This window comes from Salmo trutta, chromosome 1 (assembly GCF_901001165.1).
Source record: "Salmo trutta chromosome 1, fSalTru1.1, whole genome shotgun sequence".
Lineage (NCBI taxonomy): Eukaryota > Metazoa > Chordata > Actinopteri > Salmoniformes > Salmonidae > Salmo > Salmo trutta.
This window is the reverse complement of record NC_042957.1, coordinates 12,890,982-12,910,510: the sequence shown is the minus strand read 5'-3', so window position 1 is coordinate 12,910,510 and position 19,529 is coordinate 12,890,982. Positions and strand designations below refer to the sequence as shown.

The 19,529-nt window shown below is 43.3% G+C and overlaps 1 protein-coding gene across 9 annotated transcripts in view; it reads left to right on the top strand.

Moving 5' to 3' along the window:
- The window catches only part of LOC115164640 (myelin transcription factor 1-like protein), a 187,932-nt gene that overhangs the window by 123,483 nt on the left and 44,920 nt on the right, over window positions 1-19,529 (top strand). For 8 of the 9 annotated variants that reach the window (XM_029717454.1, XM_029717770.1, XM_029717612.1 and 5 more), the window contains exons 6-7: window positions 15,743-16,260; window positions 17,302-18,432. In XM_029717454.1, coding sequence (XP_029573314.1) covers window positions 15,743-16,260; window positions 17,302-18,432 — 1,649 coding nt within the window. Of the gene's footprint in view, window positions 1-15,742; window positions 16,261-17,262; window positions 18,433-19,529 lie in introns of those variants that run through there. The other variant, XM_029718012.1, reaches the window with a different exon arrangement.

Here is a 19,529-nt window from a genome sequence, read left to right as displayed (position 1 = left end):
CTGGTCGGTTGATTGGTTGATTAGTTGATTTACTGGTCTTTCGGTCGGTTGATTTGTTGTTTGATTGGCTGGTCAGTCGGTTGGTTGATTGGCTAGTTGGTTGGTTGATTGGTTGGCTGGTCGGTCAGTGGGTTGATTGGTTGATTGGCCTGTCAGTTGGTTGGTTTGTTAGTCGGTTGATTGGTTGATTGACTGGTCGGTCGTTTGGTTGGTTGATTGGTTGGTCTGATGATTGATTGGTTGATTGATTTGTTGATTGGCTGGTCGGTTGGTCGGTTGATTTGTTGATTGATTGGCTGGTCAGTTGGTCGGTTCATTTGTTGGTTGGCTGGTTGATTGGTTGATTGGTTGGTCTGTTCGTTGGTTGGTTGATTGGTTGATTGGCTGGTGGGTCGGTTGATTGGTTGGTTAAATTGGTTGATTGGCTGGTCGGTCATTCTATTGATTGGTTGGTTGATTGGTCGGTTGATTGATTGGTTGATTGGCTGGTCGGTCGGTCAGTTGATTGGTTGGTTGATTGGTTGATTGGCTGGTCGGTCGGTTGATTGGATGATTGGCTGGTTGATTGGTTGATTGGCTGGTCAGTCGGTTGATTGGCCGGTCGGTTGGCCGGTTGGTTGGTTGATTGGTTGATTGGTTAATTGACTATTCGGTTGGTCGGTTTATTGGTTGGTTGGTTGGTTGGTTGATTGGTTGATTGACTTGCTGGCTGGTCGGTTGGGTAGTTGGTTGTTTGGTTTGTTGGTTGGTTGATTGGCTGGTTGGTTGGAGCTCTAGTGCTGATGATATGTTTACAGTTGCCTAAAACTGTGCAGTAACTTTATAGTGATAAAATAACCTGGTTAAATCTTATACTTTCTAGGCGACCCGTGCACAAGAGCCGCACATATATTTATCTTCACTAAACTGCTACTCTTGTTGGCTGAGTGAGCTCTGCTGTCTTGCTGTCTGCTGTCTTGCTGTCTGCTGTCTTGCTGTCTGCTGTCTTGCTTCATCTCTCCTCTGCTCAGTAACATAATATGATTGATTTCACTGGCGGCCCCAGTTGAACCCCCGGCTATAGTGTTCAAGCTAGGGAAGAGGAGGAGGTAGAGGTGTGGAGGCATATGGCTGTGTTTGGGTGTAGTAATGACAATGACTGTTACCCCCGCACACACACACAAACACACACACACGAACACACTGTGAAGACGATGCTAGCTGTTTGAGAGTGCGGCCATTAGAGCCGTACTCTGTGTCTGCTCTTTGAAGTAGGACATGAAAGAGAAACAGAGAGAGAATGAGAGACAGACAGACAGACAGAGCGAGAGAGAGAGAGAGCGAGAGCGAGTGAGAGGGATAGTGAGAGACAGAGCGAGAGAGAGAGAGAGAGAGAGCGAGCGAGAGGGATAGTGAGAGACAGAGAGAGAGATAGAGAGAGAGCGAGAGAGAGGAATAGAGATAGAGAGAGAGAGAGAGAGAGAGGGATAGAGATAGAGAGAGAGAGAGAGAGAGAGAGAGAGAGAGGAGAGAGAGAGAGGAGAGAGAGAGGAGTCCATAAACACAAACAACTTCTGGCAAAATTGGAAAAAACGTACAAAATTTTGACATATGGACAACCCATTTTAAAGCACTCTACAACATCGTTCAAATTGACACAAATGCAGAACAACGCCAAATTCATGAGAAGTTGAATGGATTAGAAAAAGCTATAAAAGACAATCAAAATCCATTGGACTCCCCAATTACTGACCAGGAGCTCTATAAGAAACTTCAGGCTTTCAAATTTAAAAAAGCATGCGGACCTGATGGCATCCTAAATGAGATGCTCAAACTCACTAGTGCAAAATTCCAATTGGATATATTAAAACTGTTTAATTTGATCCTGAGTGTAGGTTATTTCCCTGACATCTGGAATCAAGGACTCATAACCCCAATCTTTAAGAATGGAGACAAATTTGACCCTAACAATTACAGAGGCATTTGTGTGAACAGTAACCTGGGGAAGGTTTTCTGTAGTATTATCAATGTAAGAGTTCTAAACTTCCTTAATAAGCACAATGTCTTGAGTAAAAGCCAGATTGGATTTATACCAAAACATCGCACAACTGATCATATTTACACCCTACACACCCTGATAGATAAACATGTCCACCAAAATAATTCCAAAATATACGCTTGCTTTATTGACTTCCAAAAAGCATTTGATTCTATTTGGCATACAGGACTGTTCTACAAAGTTATTGAAAGTGGTGTAGGGGGTAAAACATATGACATAATTAAATCAATCTATACTGGCAATACGTGCAGCATTAAAAATGGTAAGAAAATAACAGAATTCTTTAACCAGGGGCGGGGCCTTCGCCAGGGTTGCAATCTGAGCCCTGCACTCTTCAATATTTACATTAACGAATTGGCCACTATTCTAGAAAAATCCTCAGCCCCTGGTGTTAGTCTCCACAATTCAGAAGTTAAATGCCTACTCTTCGCAGATGACCTATCCCTGCTGACACCCACAGCACATGGCCTACAGCAGAGCCTGGATCTGCTAGAGCAGTACTGCCAGACCTATGCCCTGGCAGTAAACCCCAAAAATACTAAAATAATTATTTTCCAGAGAAGATCCAGATCTCAGGGAATTAGACCAAAGTTCTCAATTGGTACAAAATATATAGAGTACTGTACACACTACAATTACTTAGGTTTAAAAATAAGCTCAACTGGACACATTAATGAGGCAGTGAATGAACTGAGAGAGAAAGCACGCAGGGCATTCTACGCCATTAAAAAGCTAATTCAAATTGAAATACCTATTAACATTTGGCTAAAACTAATTGAATATGTCATTGAACCAATTGCACTTTATGGCAGCGAGGTGTGGGGTCCACTTGCCAAACAAGATTTCAGCAAATGGGACAAACACCCCATTGAAACCCTGCATGCAGAGTTCTGTAAGATTCTCCTACATGTCCAGAGGAAAACTACAAACAATGCATGCAGGGCAGAATTAGGCCAATATCCACTAATAATAAAAACTCAAAAAAGAGCAATTAAGTTTTGGAAATATCTAAAATACAGTGACCCCCTCTCATATCATTACCAAGCCCTGCAATGCCAAGAGCTGAGCAAGGAAAATAGTCCCCTCATCCAGCTGGTCCTGGGGCTGAGTTCACAAACCTGAGTTCACAAACCACACTGAAGCTTCAGGACCAGAACATCCAATCAATCAGAATAAACCAAATTACAACACAGTCAAAGCAAAACTATATTGCTTATTGGGAAACACAAGCACAAACACAAAGCAAAATACAGTGCTATCTGGACCTAAATCGACAGTACACCATGGCTAAATATTTGACCATGGTTACTGATCAAAACCTTAGAAAAACCTTGACAAGGTACAGGCTCAGTGAGCACAGCCTTGCCATTGAGAAGGGTAGACACAGGAAAACCTGGCTCCCTGTAGAGGAAAAGCTGTGCAACCACTGCACAACAGCAGAACCTGAGACAGAGCTGCATTTCCTGACAAAATGTAAAAAATATAAAACAATTAGAGAGTGTCATTTTCCCAAATTTGAAACCCTTATTCAAGGTTTCAAAGATCTCTCTGATGAGGATAGGCTACCCGTCCTGTTGGGGGAGGGCGCAGAGAGCTGTGGGTTGGCAGCACACTACATTGCTGCCTGCCATAAGTTGAGGGACAGTGTCTGACAGACCAATCAACCTGCACATGTACTCTACTGTATGCTTATTGTTATTGCTGAATGTATGGTTATTTTGACCCTTGATTATTGTTGTTACTGTTGTCCCATTGACAACTTTGATTCTCATTTTTATTTATTTTTATATTGTAAATATCCAAAATAAACTTTGGCAATATGTACATTGTTACGTCATGCCAATAAAGCGAATTGAATTGAATTGAATTGAGCGAGAGAGAGAGAGCAAGCGAGTGAGAGGGAGAGAGAGAGAGAGCAAGCGAGCGAGCAAGAGGGATAGTGAGAGACAGAGAGAGCAAGCGAGCGAGAGGGATAGTGAGAGACAGAGAGAGAGAGAGCGGTATAGAGAAAGAGAGAGAGAGAGGGATTGAGATAGAGAGAGGGATTGAGATAGAGAGCGAGAGGGATTGAGATAGAGCGAGAGAGAGAGGGATTGAGAGAGAGAGACAGAAATAGAGTAGTAGGTTGGATGAGGCGTTCCACACTCAATGATAATTTAACATGTGTAATGTTGAAGTTGACCTTGATGTGTGTAACGTTACAATTGACCTTGATGTGTGTAACATTACAATTGACCTTGATGTATGTAACATTACAATTGACCTTGATGTATGTAACATTACAATTGACCTTGATGTGTGTAACGTTACAGTTGACCTTGATGTATGTAACATTACAATTGACCTTGATGTATGTAACATTACAATTGACCTTGATGTGTGTAACATTACAATTGACCTTGATGTGTGTAACGTTACAGTTGACCTTGATGTGTGTAATGTTAAAGTTGACCTTGATATGTGTAACGTTACAATTGACCTTGATGTGTGTAACGTTACAATTGACCTTGATGTATGTAACATTACAATTGACCTTGATGCAGTTTGTAACTCTATAGGGAGTCAAAAATTTGCCCCAAAAAAATCCTATCAGTTAATCATAAACCAATCTGTGCCTACATTAACCTATGATTTACCAAAGATTACACATCTAATCAAGGTGTAAATTAAAGCCAGTTTTAGTGACAGTGTTACATGTTGACATTGGTACATACAGTAATGTATTGCACAATATTAATATCTTTGACATATCTTTCTGATTTGGTGAGTAATCATTTTAATACTGTTTATTCCATCGCCCATCATTGTGAGAACATACAGAAATCAAAAGTCTAAAGATTTGGACTAAAAGTGAAATCCTTTCTCAGTAAATCCACTGGCTGGTAATGAGGTCTATTGTGAGCAGCTTTGTTGCTGGTGTGACTGCCATGTCTAGAGCTGGCACTCAGTAATTGCCTAGGCTTTGTACAGATGAGGTTGAGTGCAATCTCTCACTCCCTATCACTCCATCCATCCATCCCCCTCTCTCTCTCTCTGCCTTCATCCCTCCTGTTTCTCACACTGACTCTCTCTCTCTCTCTCTCTCTCTCTCTCTCTCTCTCTCTCTCTCTCTCTCTCTCTCTCTCTCTCTCTCTCTCTCCCTCTCTCTCTCTCTCCCTCCCTCCCTCCCTCCCTCCCTCCCTCCCTCCCTCCCTCTGGCTGATGTATGATTCATATGGACTGAGCCTGCAGGCAGGTATAATTCAGGTCCTGACAGGTAACACTCACTAAAAGGCTGGGAATGAAGCCAAGAGCTGGTGGCAGGCAGCGAGGAGAGGATAGGGCTAGAGTGCCGCAGGCTGGAGAGAGAGGATATAGAGGGAGAAAGAGGAGAGAGAGGGGGAGAGAGAGAGGAGAGAGAGGAGGAGAGAGGAGAGAGAGAGGAGAGAGAGTAGTGAGTAGAGAGAGGAGAGCCTGGCAGGGCAGACAGAGCCACTCCACACACACCTAGTATTTGGGTTGTCTTTGTGAGGGCTATACAGCAGGGTTTAATTTGTGTTGTCTTTGTGAGAGCTATACAGCAGGGTTTAATTTGTGTTGTCTTTGTGAGAGCTATACAGCAGGGTTTAATTTGTGTTGTCTTTGTGAGAGCTATACAGCAGGGTTTAATTTGTGTTGTCTTTGTGAGAGCTATACAACAGGGTTTAATTTGTGTTGTCTTTGTGAGAGCTATACAGCAGGGTTTAATTTGTGTTGTCTTTGTGAGAGCTATACAGCAGGGTTTAATTTGTGTTGTCTTTGTGAGAGCTATACAGCAGGGTTTAATTTGTGTTGTCTTTGTGAGAGCTATACAGCAGGGTTTAATTTGTGTTGTCTTTGTGAGAGTTATACAGCAGGGTTTAATTTGTGTTGTCTTTGTGAGAACTATACAGCAGGGTTTAATTGCATCCAAGCTGTTGTCTTTTCTCACTTAGAGATCAGAGTCTCAGGGTCGGCGTATATTGGGCTGATTTACAACGATACAATGAATTCTGTATAAAGAAAAAAAACATTATACAGCCTGGATACAGCCCTTAGTAGTGATACATTATATTGGCCATACACCACAAATCCCTGAGGTGCCTTATTGCTATTATTAACCGGTTACAACATAAATAGAACAGTGAACAAGTAGTTTTGTGTCATACCCATGGTATATTGTCTGATATACACAAGGCTGGAATGCTGTTTCAGCCAATCACCATCCAGGACCCAAAGTACCCGGTTTATAATCGGTGTTATAAACCGGGTGGTTTGAGCCCTGAAAACTGATTGGCTGAAAGCAGTGGTATATCACGTGTATGGCAAAAAAATATTATTTTTACTGGTCTAATTTGGTTGGTAACCAGTTTATAATAGCAATAAGGCAACTCAGGGTTTTGTGGTATATGGGCAATATACCACGGCTAAGGGCAGTATCCAGGTTCTGCGCTTTGCGTCTCGCCTACGAACAGCCCTTAGGCGTTGTATATTGGCCATACACCACACCTCCTAGGGCCTTATTGTTTAAATATAAAGCAGTGGTTCAACTTAAACTTGAGTAGAGAATTGTATTGTTGTTTATCTTACCAACAGACGCCATTTTGTCCTCCACTCTCTCCATCTTCCTCCCTCTTTCTTTTCTCTCTCTCGTTCCATGGAGCTTTTTAGCCTGTCTGTAAGGCTGTCTGATGGTTCGACTGCTATGAATCCTGTCTTGAGATATGCGGTGCATTCGGAAAGTATTCAGACCCCTCCTTCACATTTTCCACATTTATTCTCTAATGGATGAAATAAAAAAAATTCCCTTATCAATCTACACACAGTACCCCATACTGACAAAGCAAAAACAGTTATTTAGAAATGTGTGCAAATCTATTAAATACAAAAAACTGAAATACCTTATTTACATAAGTATTCAGACCCTTTGCTATGAGACTCGAAATTGAGCTCAGGTTCATCCTGTTTCCATTGAACATCCTTGAGATGTTTCTACAACTTGATTGAAGTCCACCTGTGGTAAATTCAATTATTTGGACATGATTTGGAAAGGCACATACCTGTCTATATAAGGTCCCACAGTTGACAGTGCATGTCAGAGCAAAAACCAAGGCATGAGATCGAATGAATTGTCTGTAGAGCTCAGAGACAGGTGTCTGCAGCATTGAAGGCCCCCAATAACACATTCTTAAATGGAAGAAGTTTGGAACCACCAAGACGCCTGGCCAAACGGAGCAATCGGGGGAGATGGTCACTCTGACAGAGCTCCAGAGTTCCTCTGTGGAGATGGGAGAACTTTCCATAAAGGCAACCATCTCTGCAGCACTCCACCAAGCAGGCCTTTATGGTGGAGTGGCCAGACAGAAGTCACTCCTCAGTAAAATGCACAATAGCCCGCTTGGAGTTTGCCAAAAGGCACTGTAAGAACTCTCAGACCATGATAAACAAGATTCTCTGGTCTGATGAAACCAAGATTGAACTCTTTGGCCTGAATGCCAAGCGTCAAGTCTGGAGGAAACCATGCACCGCTCATCACCTGGCCAATACTATCCGTATGGTGAAGCACGGTGGTGGCAGCATCATGCTGTGGGGATGTTTTTCAGCAGCAGGGAGTGGAAGACTGGATCGTCAGGATCGAGGGAAAGATGAACGGAGCAAAGTACAGAGAGATCCTTGATGAAAACCTGCTCCAGAGCGCTCAGGACCTTAGACTGGGGTGAAGGTTCACCTTCCAACAGGACAACGACCTTGAGCACACAGCCAAGACAACGCCAGAGTGGCTTCGGGACAAGTCTCTGAATGACGCAGCCAGAGCACAGACTTGAACTGGATCTCTCTGGAGAGACCTGAAAATAGATGTGCAGCAACACTCCCCATCCAACCTGACAGAGCTTGAGAGGATCTACAGAGAAGAATGGGAGAAACTCCCCAAATACAGGTGTGCCAAGATTGTAGCGTCATACCCAAGAAGACTCGAGGCTGTAATCGCTGCCAAAGGTGCTTCAACAAAGTACTGAGTAAAGGGTCTAAATACTTATGTAAATGTGATATTTCAGTTTTTTTGTATTTATACATTTGCAAAAAAATCTAAAAACTTGTTTTTGATGTCATTATAGGGTATTGTGTGTTAATTGATGGGGGGGGACTATCTAGTAAATTTTAGAATAAGTCTGTAACGTAACAAAATGTGTAAAACATGAAGGGGTGTGAATACTTTCCAAATGCAGTGTATACAGTGAGTATATAAAACATGAAGAACACCTGTTCTTTGCATAACATAGACTGACCAGGTGAATCCAGGTGAAAGATATGATCCCTTATTCATGTCACTTGTTAAATACACTACAATCACTGTAGATGAAGGGGAGGAGACAGGTTAAAGAAGGATTTTTAAGCCTTGAAACAATTGAGACATGGATTGTGTATGTGTGCCATTTAGAGGGTGAATGAGCAAGACATTTGAATCGGGTATGGTAGGTGCCAGGTACACTGGTTTGTGTCAAGAACTGCAACGCAGCTGAGTTTTTCACCCTCAACAGTTTCCTGTGTGGATCAAGAATGGTCCACCACCCAAAGGACATCCAGCCAACTTGACACAACTGTGGGAAGCATTTGAGTCAACACGGGCCAGCATGCCTGTGGAATGATTTTGACTCCAAAAAAAGGGGGGGGGTGCAGCTCAATATTAGGAAGGTGTTCTTAGTGTTTGGTGTACTCAGTGTATCTGCTCAGTGTATATATTTGTCAATATGGTAATATAATGGTATAAGGGTTTGTTTGTAGACTGTTTCTGTTGATGATTTTACCCATAACTGTTTTCAACTGAAAATCTCATCCAGATGTCTTTTTATAATTTATGGACTTCAGTGCTTTTTTTCTTTGAAGCACTAAACTGCCTCTTTAACCACCTGTGTCTGTGTCACACAACACTATGACTTGAGATTGTCTTCCCTCCACCTCCTCCGCTGCTAAAAATTCAAAGATGACATTTACACCTGTCGCAGGTATATGTGTGTATTTTGGACTTTGTAGGTCAGAAGTGTGTGTGTGTGTGTGTGTGTGTGTGTGTGTGTGTGTGTGTGTGTGTGTGTGTGTGTGTGTGTGTGTGTGTGTGAGGGCTTTAGTCCATTAGATCTGTGATAGGTTTTGTGGGGTGGCTGATGAGGAAGATTGCAGTACATTGGTCTGATAGATGTTCTTGTTTAGATACGTCTGAGGACCTAAGCTGAGGAGGATTGATTCATCCTGACTCATGATTTTACTAGTACTTCCTGGAGCTTTGACTCTAAGCCTCACCATTGCAGCATGGGAAATGTAGTTGAAATGTATTTAATGAATGGATCTTCTTCTTATCTGTCCATATATTCAACATAGTAAATACATAATACAAAACATATTGTTCAAATCAAATACTTAGACCAATCAAGCACGGTCTTCAGGAATTTTTGTCAATTTCGGTGATTAATATTCTATGACTGTTGGTTGCGGTCTGTACATGTCAGATAAGCTCCATCATAGAATGTGGTCTTCTATAGACAGTGATTGTGTGCTGCCTGTGCAGGAGGGAGGAACAGAGGGCGCCTGCGCTGCGTGTGATAGACAGACGGAGCCCTCCAGAATACAGAATACCAGCTCTGCTTTTGTTATGCTTTTGGGGAGGAAGAGAGGGAGGGAGGGAGGGAGGGAGGGAGGGAAGGAGGGGGAGAAAGGGAGGGAGGAGGGGAGAGAGGGGTTATGTCTGTCAGACAGAATTGCTGCTCTCACTCTGTCTCTCCCTCTATCTCTTCTTCTCTTTCTCTCGCACTGTCTGTCTGCTTGGATGGCAAATCCAACTCCTGAGGGGGAGATCACCATAGCGACAGTGCTGTGCTATGCATGCCTGTGGATGCTGCTGCAGTATAGGCACAGAGAGCAGGGCGCTCCTATGGAAACTCATATACGGCAAGCCCGCTGTCGTCGTCATGGCAATGAGCAGCTAATGCACAGTGTTAATGATGGGATGGATACAGCCGGAAAATGCCTTTTGTAGCCCGACCAATTAAAAGTTGGATGTCTTCCTTTGTCCCAATTCCCACAAGGGCAAAAATGCATAAATTGTTACACTAAGTGAGACTAACGATTTATAAGACATCAGTCCCTTAGAATTGTTTTTATTGTTTGTTAGGCAGAGGTCGCTGTATTTTTATTACTTTGACTGAGCTGGATTTGACATGCCTCAAAAGAGGCTACTTTGATGACAGTAGATCTAGAAAAGGTTAAGGTTCCAAATGGTTGTGTTCTAAAAAGGTTCTAGCCTCAACAGTTTTCGATAGGCATTAGCTAGAGGAGTTAACCAGAGGATATGTTCTAAAGGACATTTCTCTGAGGGAAGTCATTATTATTTCCACAGCATATACTTCTCTCTTTCTCTTTCTCTCTCTCTCTCTGTCTTTCTAAATGTAATTTCAATTCAATTTCAATTGAAGGGTCTTTATTGGCATGGGAAACATATGTTTACACTGGCAAAGCAAGTGAAATAGAAAATAAAAAATGTACAGTAAACATTACACTCAAAAAAGGTGTCTCTATGTCTATATACAGTGTTGTAATGATGTGCAAATGTAAAAAAGGAAAATAAATAAACATAAATATAGGTTGTATTTACAATGGTGTTTGGTCTTCACTGATTGCCCTTTTCTTGTGGCAACAGGTCAAACATCTTTCTGCTGTGATGGCACACTGTGGTATTTCACCCAAAAGATATGGGAGTTTATCAAAATTAGATTTGTTTCCGAATTCTTTTTGGGTCTGTGTAATCTGAGGGAAATATCTGTCTCAAATATGGTCACATTTTGCAGGAGGTTAGGAAGTGCAGATCAGGTTCCACCTCATTATGTGGGCAGTGTGTTTTCTCTTGAGAGCCAGGTCTGTCTTCGGCGGCCTTTCTCAATAGCAAGGCTATGCTCACTGAGTCTGTACATAGTTAAAGATTTCCTTAATTTTGGGTCAGTCACAGTGGTCAGGTATTCTGCCACTGTGTACTCTCTGTTTAGGGCCAAATAGCATTCTAGTTTGCTCTGTTTTTTTGTTAATTCCTTCCAATGTGTCAAGTAATTATCTTTTTGTTTTCTCATGATTTATTTGTCTATTTGTGTTGCTGTCCTGGGGCTCTGTGAGGTCTGTTTGTGAACAGAGCCCAAGGACCAGCTTGCTTAGGGGCAGTGGTGTAAAAAGCTCCCAATTGTCATACTTGAGTAATTACAGCACAATCGTTCTCCAAATTGTCTGCTGTGTTCCCTAATAGAAAATGACTCAAGTAAAAGTGAAAGTCACCCAGTAAAATATTACTTGAGTAAACATATAAAAGTATTTGGTTTTAAATATACCTAAGTATCAAAAGTAAATATAATTTTTCAAATTTACTCAAGTATCAAAAGTAAAAGTATAAATCATTTCAAATTCCTCATTTTAAGAAAACCAGTTGGCACCGTTTTCTGATTTGTATTTAGTTACGGAGAATCAGGGGCACGCTCCAATACAGACATATCTACAAACAAAGCCTTTGTGTTTTGTGACTCTGCCAGACCAGAGGCAGTAGGGACGACCAGGGATGTTCTCTGTTTAGTGACTCTGCCAGACCAGAGGCAGTAGGGACAACCAGGGATGTTCTCTGTTTAGTGACTCTGCCAGACCAGAGGCAGTAGGGACGACCAGGGATGTTCTCTGTTTAGTGACTCTGCCAGACCAGAGGCAGTAGGGACGACCAGGGATGTTCTCTGTTTAGTGACTCTGCCAGACCAGAGGCAGTGGGGACGACCAGGGATGTTCTCTGTTTAGTGACTCTGCCAGACCAGAGGCAGTAGGGACGACCAGGGATGTTCTCTGTTTAGTGACTCTGCCAGATCAGAGGCAGTAAGGACAACCAGGGATGTTCTCTGTTTAGTGACTCTGCCAGACCAGAGGCAGTGGGGACGACCAGGGATGTTCTCTGTTTAGTGACTCTGCCAGACCAGAGGCAGTAGGGACGACCAGGGATGTTCTCTGTTTAGTGACTCTGCCAGACCAGAGGCAGTAGGGACGACCAGGGATGTTCTCCTGATGTGTGAATTTGTGCGTGAATTTGACCATTATCCTGTCCTGCTAAGCATTCAAAATGTAACGAGTACTTTTGGCTGTCAAGGAAAATGCATGGAGTAAAACGTACATTATTTTCTTTAGGAATGTAGTGAAGTAAAAGTAAAATTGGAAAAAATATAAATAGTGAAGTAAAGTACAGACACCCCAAAAACTACTTAAGTAGTACTTTAAAGTATTTTTACTTAATTTACACCACTGCTTAGGGGGCTCTTCTCCAGGTTCATCTCTCTGTAGGTGATGGCTTTGTGTTGGAAGGTTTGGGAATCGCTTCCTTTTATGTGGTTGTAGAATTTAACAGCTCTTTTCTGGATTTTGATCATTTGAGTGTATCAGCATAATTCTGCTCTGCATGCATTATTTGGTGTTTTACGTTGTACACGGAGGATGTTTTTGCAGAATTCTGCATGCAGTCTCTTTCTCTCTCTCTCTCTCTCTCTCTCTTTTTCTCTCTCTTTTTCTCTCTCTCTCTCTCTCTCTCTCTCTCTCTCTCTCTCTCTCTCTCTCTCTCTCTCTCTCTCTCTCTCTCTCTCTCTCTCTCTCTCTCTCTCTCTCTCTCTCTCTCTCCCTCCCCATAATTACAGCACAATCCTTCTCCAAATTGTCTGCAGTGTTCCCTTATTCATATGTGGCTTAATTACCTGTGGAATTTTAATTGGTATGGCCTGCCTATGGGAGACGTTGAGGTGTCCAAGGTCATACTGAGTGGAGCAGGCACACACACACACACACACACACACACACACACACACACACACTGAGACAGTCAACAGTCCTCAGTTTGCACCCGCAAGCTATCTGCCTGACAGCTGTAGGATAAAAGGAAGAGAAGAAGAGAGAGAAGACACCAGGGTAAAATAAAGAAATGTCAGATGTATGCAAAGGAAAATGGATTCTTCTCTGATCACAGCCTGTACTCTCCCTGAAAATGTATATTTTTGTTGTTATTCTCTAGTCTGTGTAGCTGAATCAAATAAAATAAAATTGTATTAGTCACATGAGCCGAATACAACAGGTGTAGACCTTACAGTGAAATGCTTACTTACGAGCCCCTAACCAACAGTGCAGTTTAAAAAAAATACGGATAAGAATAAGAGATAAAAGTAACAAGTACTTAAAGAGCAGCAGTGAAAATTAACAATATATACAGGGGGGTGCCGGTACAGAGTCAATGTGCAGGGGCACCTGTTAGTTGAGCTAGTATGTACATGTAGGTAGAGTTAGGAAATTGATAGGAAATTGATCACCCAGTTGCGCGTGATATGTTGTGTATGGAGCAGTTCTCTGTGTGTGTGTGTGTGTGTGTGTGTGTGTGTGTGTGTGTGTGTGTGTGTGTGTGTGTGTGTGTGTGTGTGTGTGTGTGTGTGTGTGTGTGTGTGTACCCTAATCGTTATGTATAATTCCAAATGGAGTAAAAATAAAGAGGCCCATTAACTGGCAACGTGTCCTTGTTGTGCCGGTTGCCGGTGGTCCTTCAGTCTAACTGAGACAGTAGATTTGCACACATTAGGGCAGGCTAGGCCGGATCCATTGGCTGAGTGGGAAGGGGGATTAACCACAGTAAATAGAGTTGAAATGTGGGCCATTTTACAGCCCAATGACTCCTAACCAAGCATGTGAGCATTGGTGTAAAATTAAGTAAAAATACTTGAAAGTACTACTTAAGTCATTTTTTAGGTATTTGTACTTTACTATATTTTTGACAAGTTTTACTTTTACTTCCCTACATTCCTAAAGAAAATATTGTACTTTTTACTCATTTCCCCTGACACCCAAAGGTACTCATTACATATCAAATGCTCAGGCAGGACAGCAATGTGGTCCAATTTACGCACCTATCAATAAAACGTGTTGTCATCCCTACTGCCTCTGATTTGGCGGACTCACTAAATACAAATACTGCGTTTGTAAATGATGTCTGAGTTTTGGAGTGTGCCCCTGTGGAATCCACACTGAATATCCCTCTGTTTCACTTTTGTTTCACTTCAACAATGGTGAAACTGGCAGAGCAATGTTGAGTGTGGAATCCAGGCTACTACTACTATTGAACATCCACTCAAAGAACTGTGGCATCTCATCACTGTCTACTCTAGTCTCATTGATAAAGAACAGCAACCTTCAACTCTTCCTTCCAAACTATAAATAAGCCCTTAGATATGGAAATAAAGTAATTGATTTCCTGACATCCACATTAATTTAGGGTTATGCGTCCCGCTAGCGGGCGCAATTCAAATAAATAATCATAATATTAAACATTCATGAACGTACAAGTATCTTATATCATTTAAAAGCTTAAATTCTTGTTAATCTAACTGCGTTATCTGATTTACAATGGGCTTTACAGTGAAAGCATACCATGCGATGGTCTGAGGACGGCGCCCCATATCAACATATTTTTCAACCAGCACAGGCTTCATAAAATCCCAAATAGCGACTAAATAAATCACTTACTTTTGAAGATCTTCCTCTGTTTGCAATCCCAACATGAATTTTAGTTGGCGCCATCGATTTCAGTAATCCACTCGTTCAACATGCAGACAAAGGAGTCCAAATAGCTAACGCTGAACTTCGTCCAAACAAGTCAAACGACGTTTCTATTTAATCCTGATGTACTCTAAAATGTAAATAAACTATAATATTTCATACGGAAAGTAGTATGTTCAATAGGAAAGCAAAATTAGTAAATGCGCTCCCTCTCCCTTCTGCACCGAAAGACTGATATTGTTCCGGTGCTCTCTTCACCGAAACTCCAAATTCTTTCTTGTTTTCAAAAAACAGGCCTGAAATCTTGAATAAAGACTGTTGACATCTAGTGGAAGCCATAGGAATTGCATTCTGGGAGATGGAATTACATAGGAACAATAGGTTTCCATTATAAGAGCCTGGGACCTCAAAAACAATACAAAATTCTGGTTGGTTTTTCTTCGGATTTTCGCCTGCCATATCTATTCTGTTTTAGTCTCAGACATTATTTTAACAGTTTTAGAAAGTGTTTTCAATGTGTTTTCTATCCAATGCTACCAATTATGCATATCCTGGCTTCTGGGCCTGAGTAACAGGGCACGTCAGTCAGGCGGAAATTCAGGAAACTAGACCCTATCCCAGAGAGGTTTTAAAACCATGCATAATTTCACTCACTGTTTTTGAGCAATTAAATGGAAATCTCTCAACAGCTAATGATTATTATGGGAATGTAATTGAGGGCTGGTTGTGTAATTGAGGGCTGGTTGAATAAGCATTGGTTTTACATTTTGGAGGCCGAGTCTTTTAAATGATGTCTGCTGGGTTTTCGAAATACAGTGGCTTTTGGGAATGTAATTGAAGTAGAGAATGCATTTTCCTGTACGTATGTACAATTGGTTAGAAAATATATATTTCAATTCTTGTTTAGTTGACATTATGCAATGATTGACGTCCTCTCTGAGCCTGTTGGACTGCATTATGAATCCTCCAGATTTTAACTGATATAGAAGTCATTAACATTGTGCCAGATTGGCTATATCTGGCTATAACACGGTATCTCTAGAGATACAGAACCCTTATCTCATTAAGGCCATTGAACAAATCTCTACTCCTCTCATGTCTTGTATTTAGTGTCTATGGTTGCCCCCTGGCCAAAAAGAGGAAGACCCAGGAGAAACAGCCTCTGGAGCCTGCCCCCAAGAGGAGGCCCTTCTTAACCCCTCCCGACCCAGAGGAGGACACTGTTGCCATCTTCCCCTGCTATGAACCTGAACCCATGGATGAGAGGGAGCAGAAGGAGCAGGGGGAGTTAGAGGGGGAGATCCAGGAGGAAGGGGAAGAGGAGGAAGGGGAGGGAGAGGAAGAGGGAGATGAGATGGAGGAGGAGGAAGGATTTTCGGAGGATAACGAGGAGCAAGGCGATGAGGAAGAGGAAGAGGAGGAAGAGGAGGAAGAGGTGGAGAGGGAGAGAGAGGTAGTAGGGCCAGTAGAGGTAGAACAGGTGGAGGATGGGATAGAGGAAGACGAGGAAGCAGAGGATGGGGATGATGAAGAGCAAGAGGAAGAGGAGGAGCAAGAGGAAGAGGAGGATGAGGGCGATGAAGATGAACATGAGGAAGAAGAGGAGGAAGAAGTGCACCATGAGCCAGGTGAGCGCATTTTTCCAATGTTTCTGGGGAAATAAGAGGGGGTGATAGAGTTGGGTGGAGCTGGGAGTTATTTGCTGGACTAATAAGCTGCCACTAGAAATGAGGTCCCTGAATCAAAGATATACTTCTAATCAAAGTGATGCACCTTTGATGTGGCCAGTGAGAGCCATACCCAATCATGGAGAGACGGAGGCATAATACCTCAGAGAGAATAGAATTGGTGAAAGGGGTCTGTCTGGGCGGAGGGAGAGAGGCATGATGGTCTCTGTGAGCATGTGGCCAGTAAGGTCCTCAGGAGGAGGGGGGTGTAATAAGTGGTTCCCTACCTTCGGTGCACCAGATGCGCCTGTTCTCCCTTCATCGGCACTCCATCTTTCTCTGTCTCCCTCTCTCTCTCTCTTGTCCTCAATCGCCTCTGACAGTGCCTTCAAGAGCTATCGAGAGAGGAGCTCGCCGAGTTATTAACCCCCCCCCCCCATGGAAATGCCTTCTTCGAGGACATTTCGTGCTCCCGAACCGGAACACCTCATACGCCTCTTTCATTCCCTCCCGCGGTCTCATATGCCGCTGTCCCTAAAATCAACACTGAAACGTTTTATTACAACCACATTGACTCATGATCCATGATTAGTTGAAAAGTAAATTCATTTGAATGGATTCATGAAAAGGCATTTGGTTTATTAGTCGTACTAGATACATTGGATTTGACTTTTACAAGTTTTATTTAAAGGATTTTATACTGGCAATGACTGGCCAAATATATGATGTACAACATCAAATTATTAATGCAAACATAATCCATTAAATGTGATGATTAATATCCAAACCATTGTACAGTAAGTAATACATTGAAGGGCTTGATAGTAAAAATCACATAACTGGGAGATCAAAGGCAGATCAAAATCTAACTAGATGGAATGTTTTTGAAAGATGTTGAATTTCATATTAATATCCCAAAGAATTCAGCTCTGATGGTCTTGTTCTTCATCTATCCAACTATAGTAAGGGCTGAAAGGTCTATCCTTCCTTTCATGACCACAGGGAACCGCTACAAAAATAGTGGACAATCAAGGCATCACTCGATAGGACAGAAGGACAACAACAACAACAACAGCGGCCCCGGTCCAAACATCGGCCCTAACGGGGAAGAGTATGAAAACTACGATGAGCTGGTGGCCAAGTCCCTTCTCAACCTGGGGAAGATCGCAGAGGACGCTGCCTACCAGGCCATGACAGAGTCAGAGATGAACAGCAACTCCTCGAACAGCGCCGGCGAGGACGATGATGACGATGAGGAAGAAGGTAGTGAGTGCGGCGGGAGCAGGAAGGGCGAGCTGAGCGTGGACCTGGACAGTGACGTGGTCAGGGAGACAGTGGATTCGCTCAAGCTGTTGGCGCAGGGCCACGGTGCCATGCTGCCTGAAGATGGCTGCCTAGAAGGGGTGGATGACGGCGAGCATCCCAACGGGCGGCCCCACCATCATGGGATCAGGGGTCAGGCTGAGGAGAGTGTGGAGGAGGTGTGTCTCAACAGCCTGGAATGTCTGAGGAACCAGTGCTTTGACCTGGCCCGCAAGCTAAACGAGACGTCTCCATCTGATCGCCCTGGACACCCGGGCCTGCACCACTACCAGGCGCATCAGAACCACCACCCTCACCAGCCCCACCACCACCTGCTGCACCAAACCGACCACCAGCACCATCAGTCTCAGCACCAGCCCCAGGACCACCACCACTTGCCCAGGTACGAGAGCTGCCAGCAGGGCCAGCAGCCAGACGAGCGTGGGTCCCTGGAGCGCAACTACTCAGACATGGTCAACCTGATGAAGCTGGAGGAGCAGCTGAGCCCGGCCTCAAGGACGGGCTACTCGGCCAGCTGCCACCAGGACGGGGATGAGGACACCACATCGGTGGCTTCGGATCGCTCAGAAGAGGCCTTCGACATGACCAAAGGAAACCTGTCCCTGCTGGAGAAGGCCATTGCTATGGAGTCGGAGCGAGCCAAGGTCATGAGGGACCGCATGGCCTTGGAGGGACATCATGCGGTGGTCCGGAGGGACAATCATCATCACCACCACCGCGGCGAGCACAGCCCCCGACAGAGCAGCGGGGCTGAGGAGCGCAAGTCCAGAATGCACCACGACGGGTCAAAGAGAGCATACTACCCTAAAGGTAACCACTTCCTTAAACTCTCAACACTCTCCCCATTCATACAATAGCCAGCTAGTATCTTCACCCTGATGTGTACAGTACTGATGATGCACTCAGTGCCAACAGCATTTCGGTTAATTTATTTTCTTTTTATTTCACCTATATTTAACCAGGTAGGCTAGTTGAGAACAAGTTCTCATTTGCAACTGCGACCTGGCCAAGATAAAGCAAAGCAGTTCGACACATACAACAACACAGAGTTACACATGGAATAAACAAACATACAGTCAATAATACAGTAGGAAAAAAAATCTATATACAGTATGTGCAAATGAGGTAGAATAAGGGAGGTAAGACAATAAATAGGCCATGGTGGCGAAGTAATTACAATATAGCAATTAAACACTGGAATGGGAGATGTGCAGAAGATGAATGTGCAAGTAGAGATACTGGAGTGCAAAAGAGCAAGATAAATAAATAAATGCAGCATGGCGATGAGGTAGTTGGATGGGTTATGTACAGGTGCAGCGATCTGTGAGCTGCTCTGACAGCTGGTGCTTAAAGCTAGTGTAGAGATATGAGTCTCCAGCTTCAGTGATTTTTGCAGTTTGTTCCAGCCATTGGCAGCAGAGAACTGGAAGAAAAGGCGGCCAAAGGAAGAATTGGCTTTGGGGGTGACCAGTGAGATATACGTCCTGGAGCGCGTGCTACGGGTGGGTGCTGCTATGGTGACCAGTGAGCTGAGATAAGGCGTGGCTTTACGTAGCATAGACTTGTAGATGACCTGGAGCAAGTGGGTTTGGCGATGAGTATGAAGCGAGGGCCAGCCAACGAGAGCTTACAGGTCGCAGTGGTGGGTAGTATATTGGGCTTTGGTGACAAAACTGTGATAGACTGCATCCAATTTGTTGAGTAGAATGTTGGAGGCTATTTTGTAAATTACATTGCCGAATTCGAGGATCAGTAGGATGGTCAGTTTAACGAGAGTATGTTTGCAGCATGAGTGAAGGATGCTTTGTTGTTAAATAGGAAGCCGATTCTAGATTTAATTTTGGATTGGAGATGCTTAATGTGAGTCTGGATGGAGAGATTACAGTCTAACCAGACACCCAGGTATT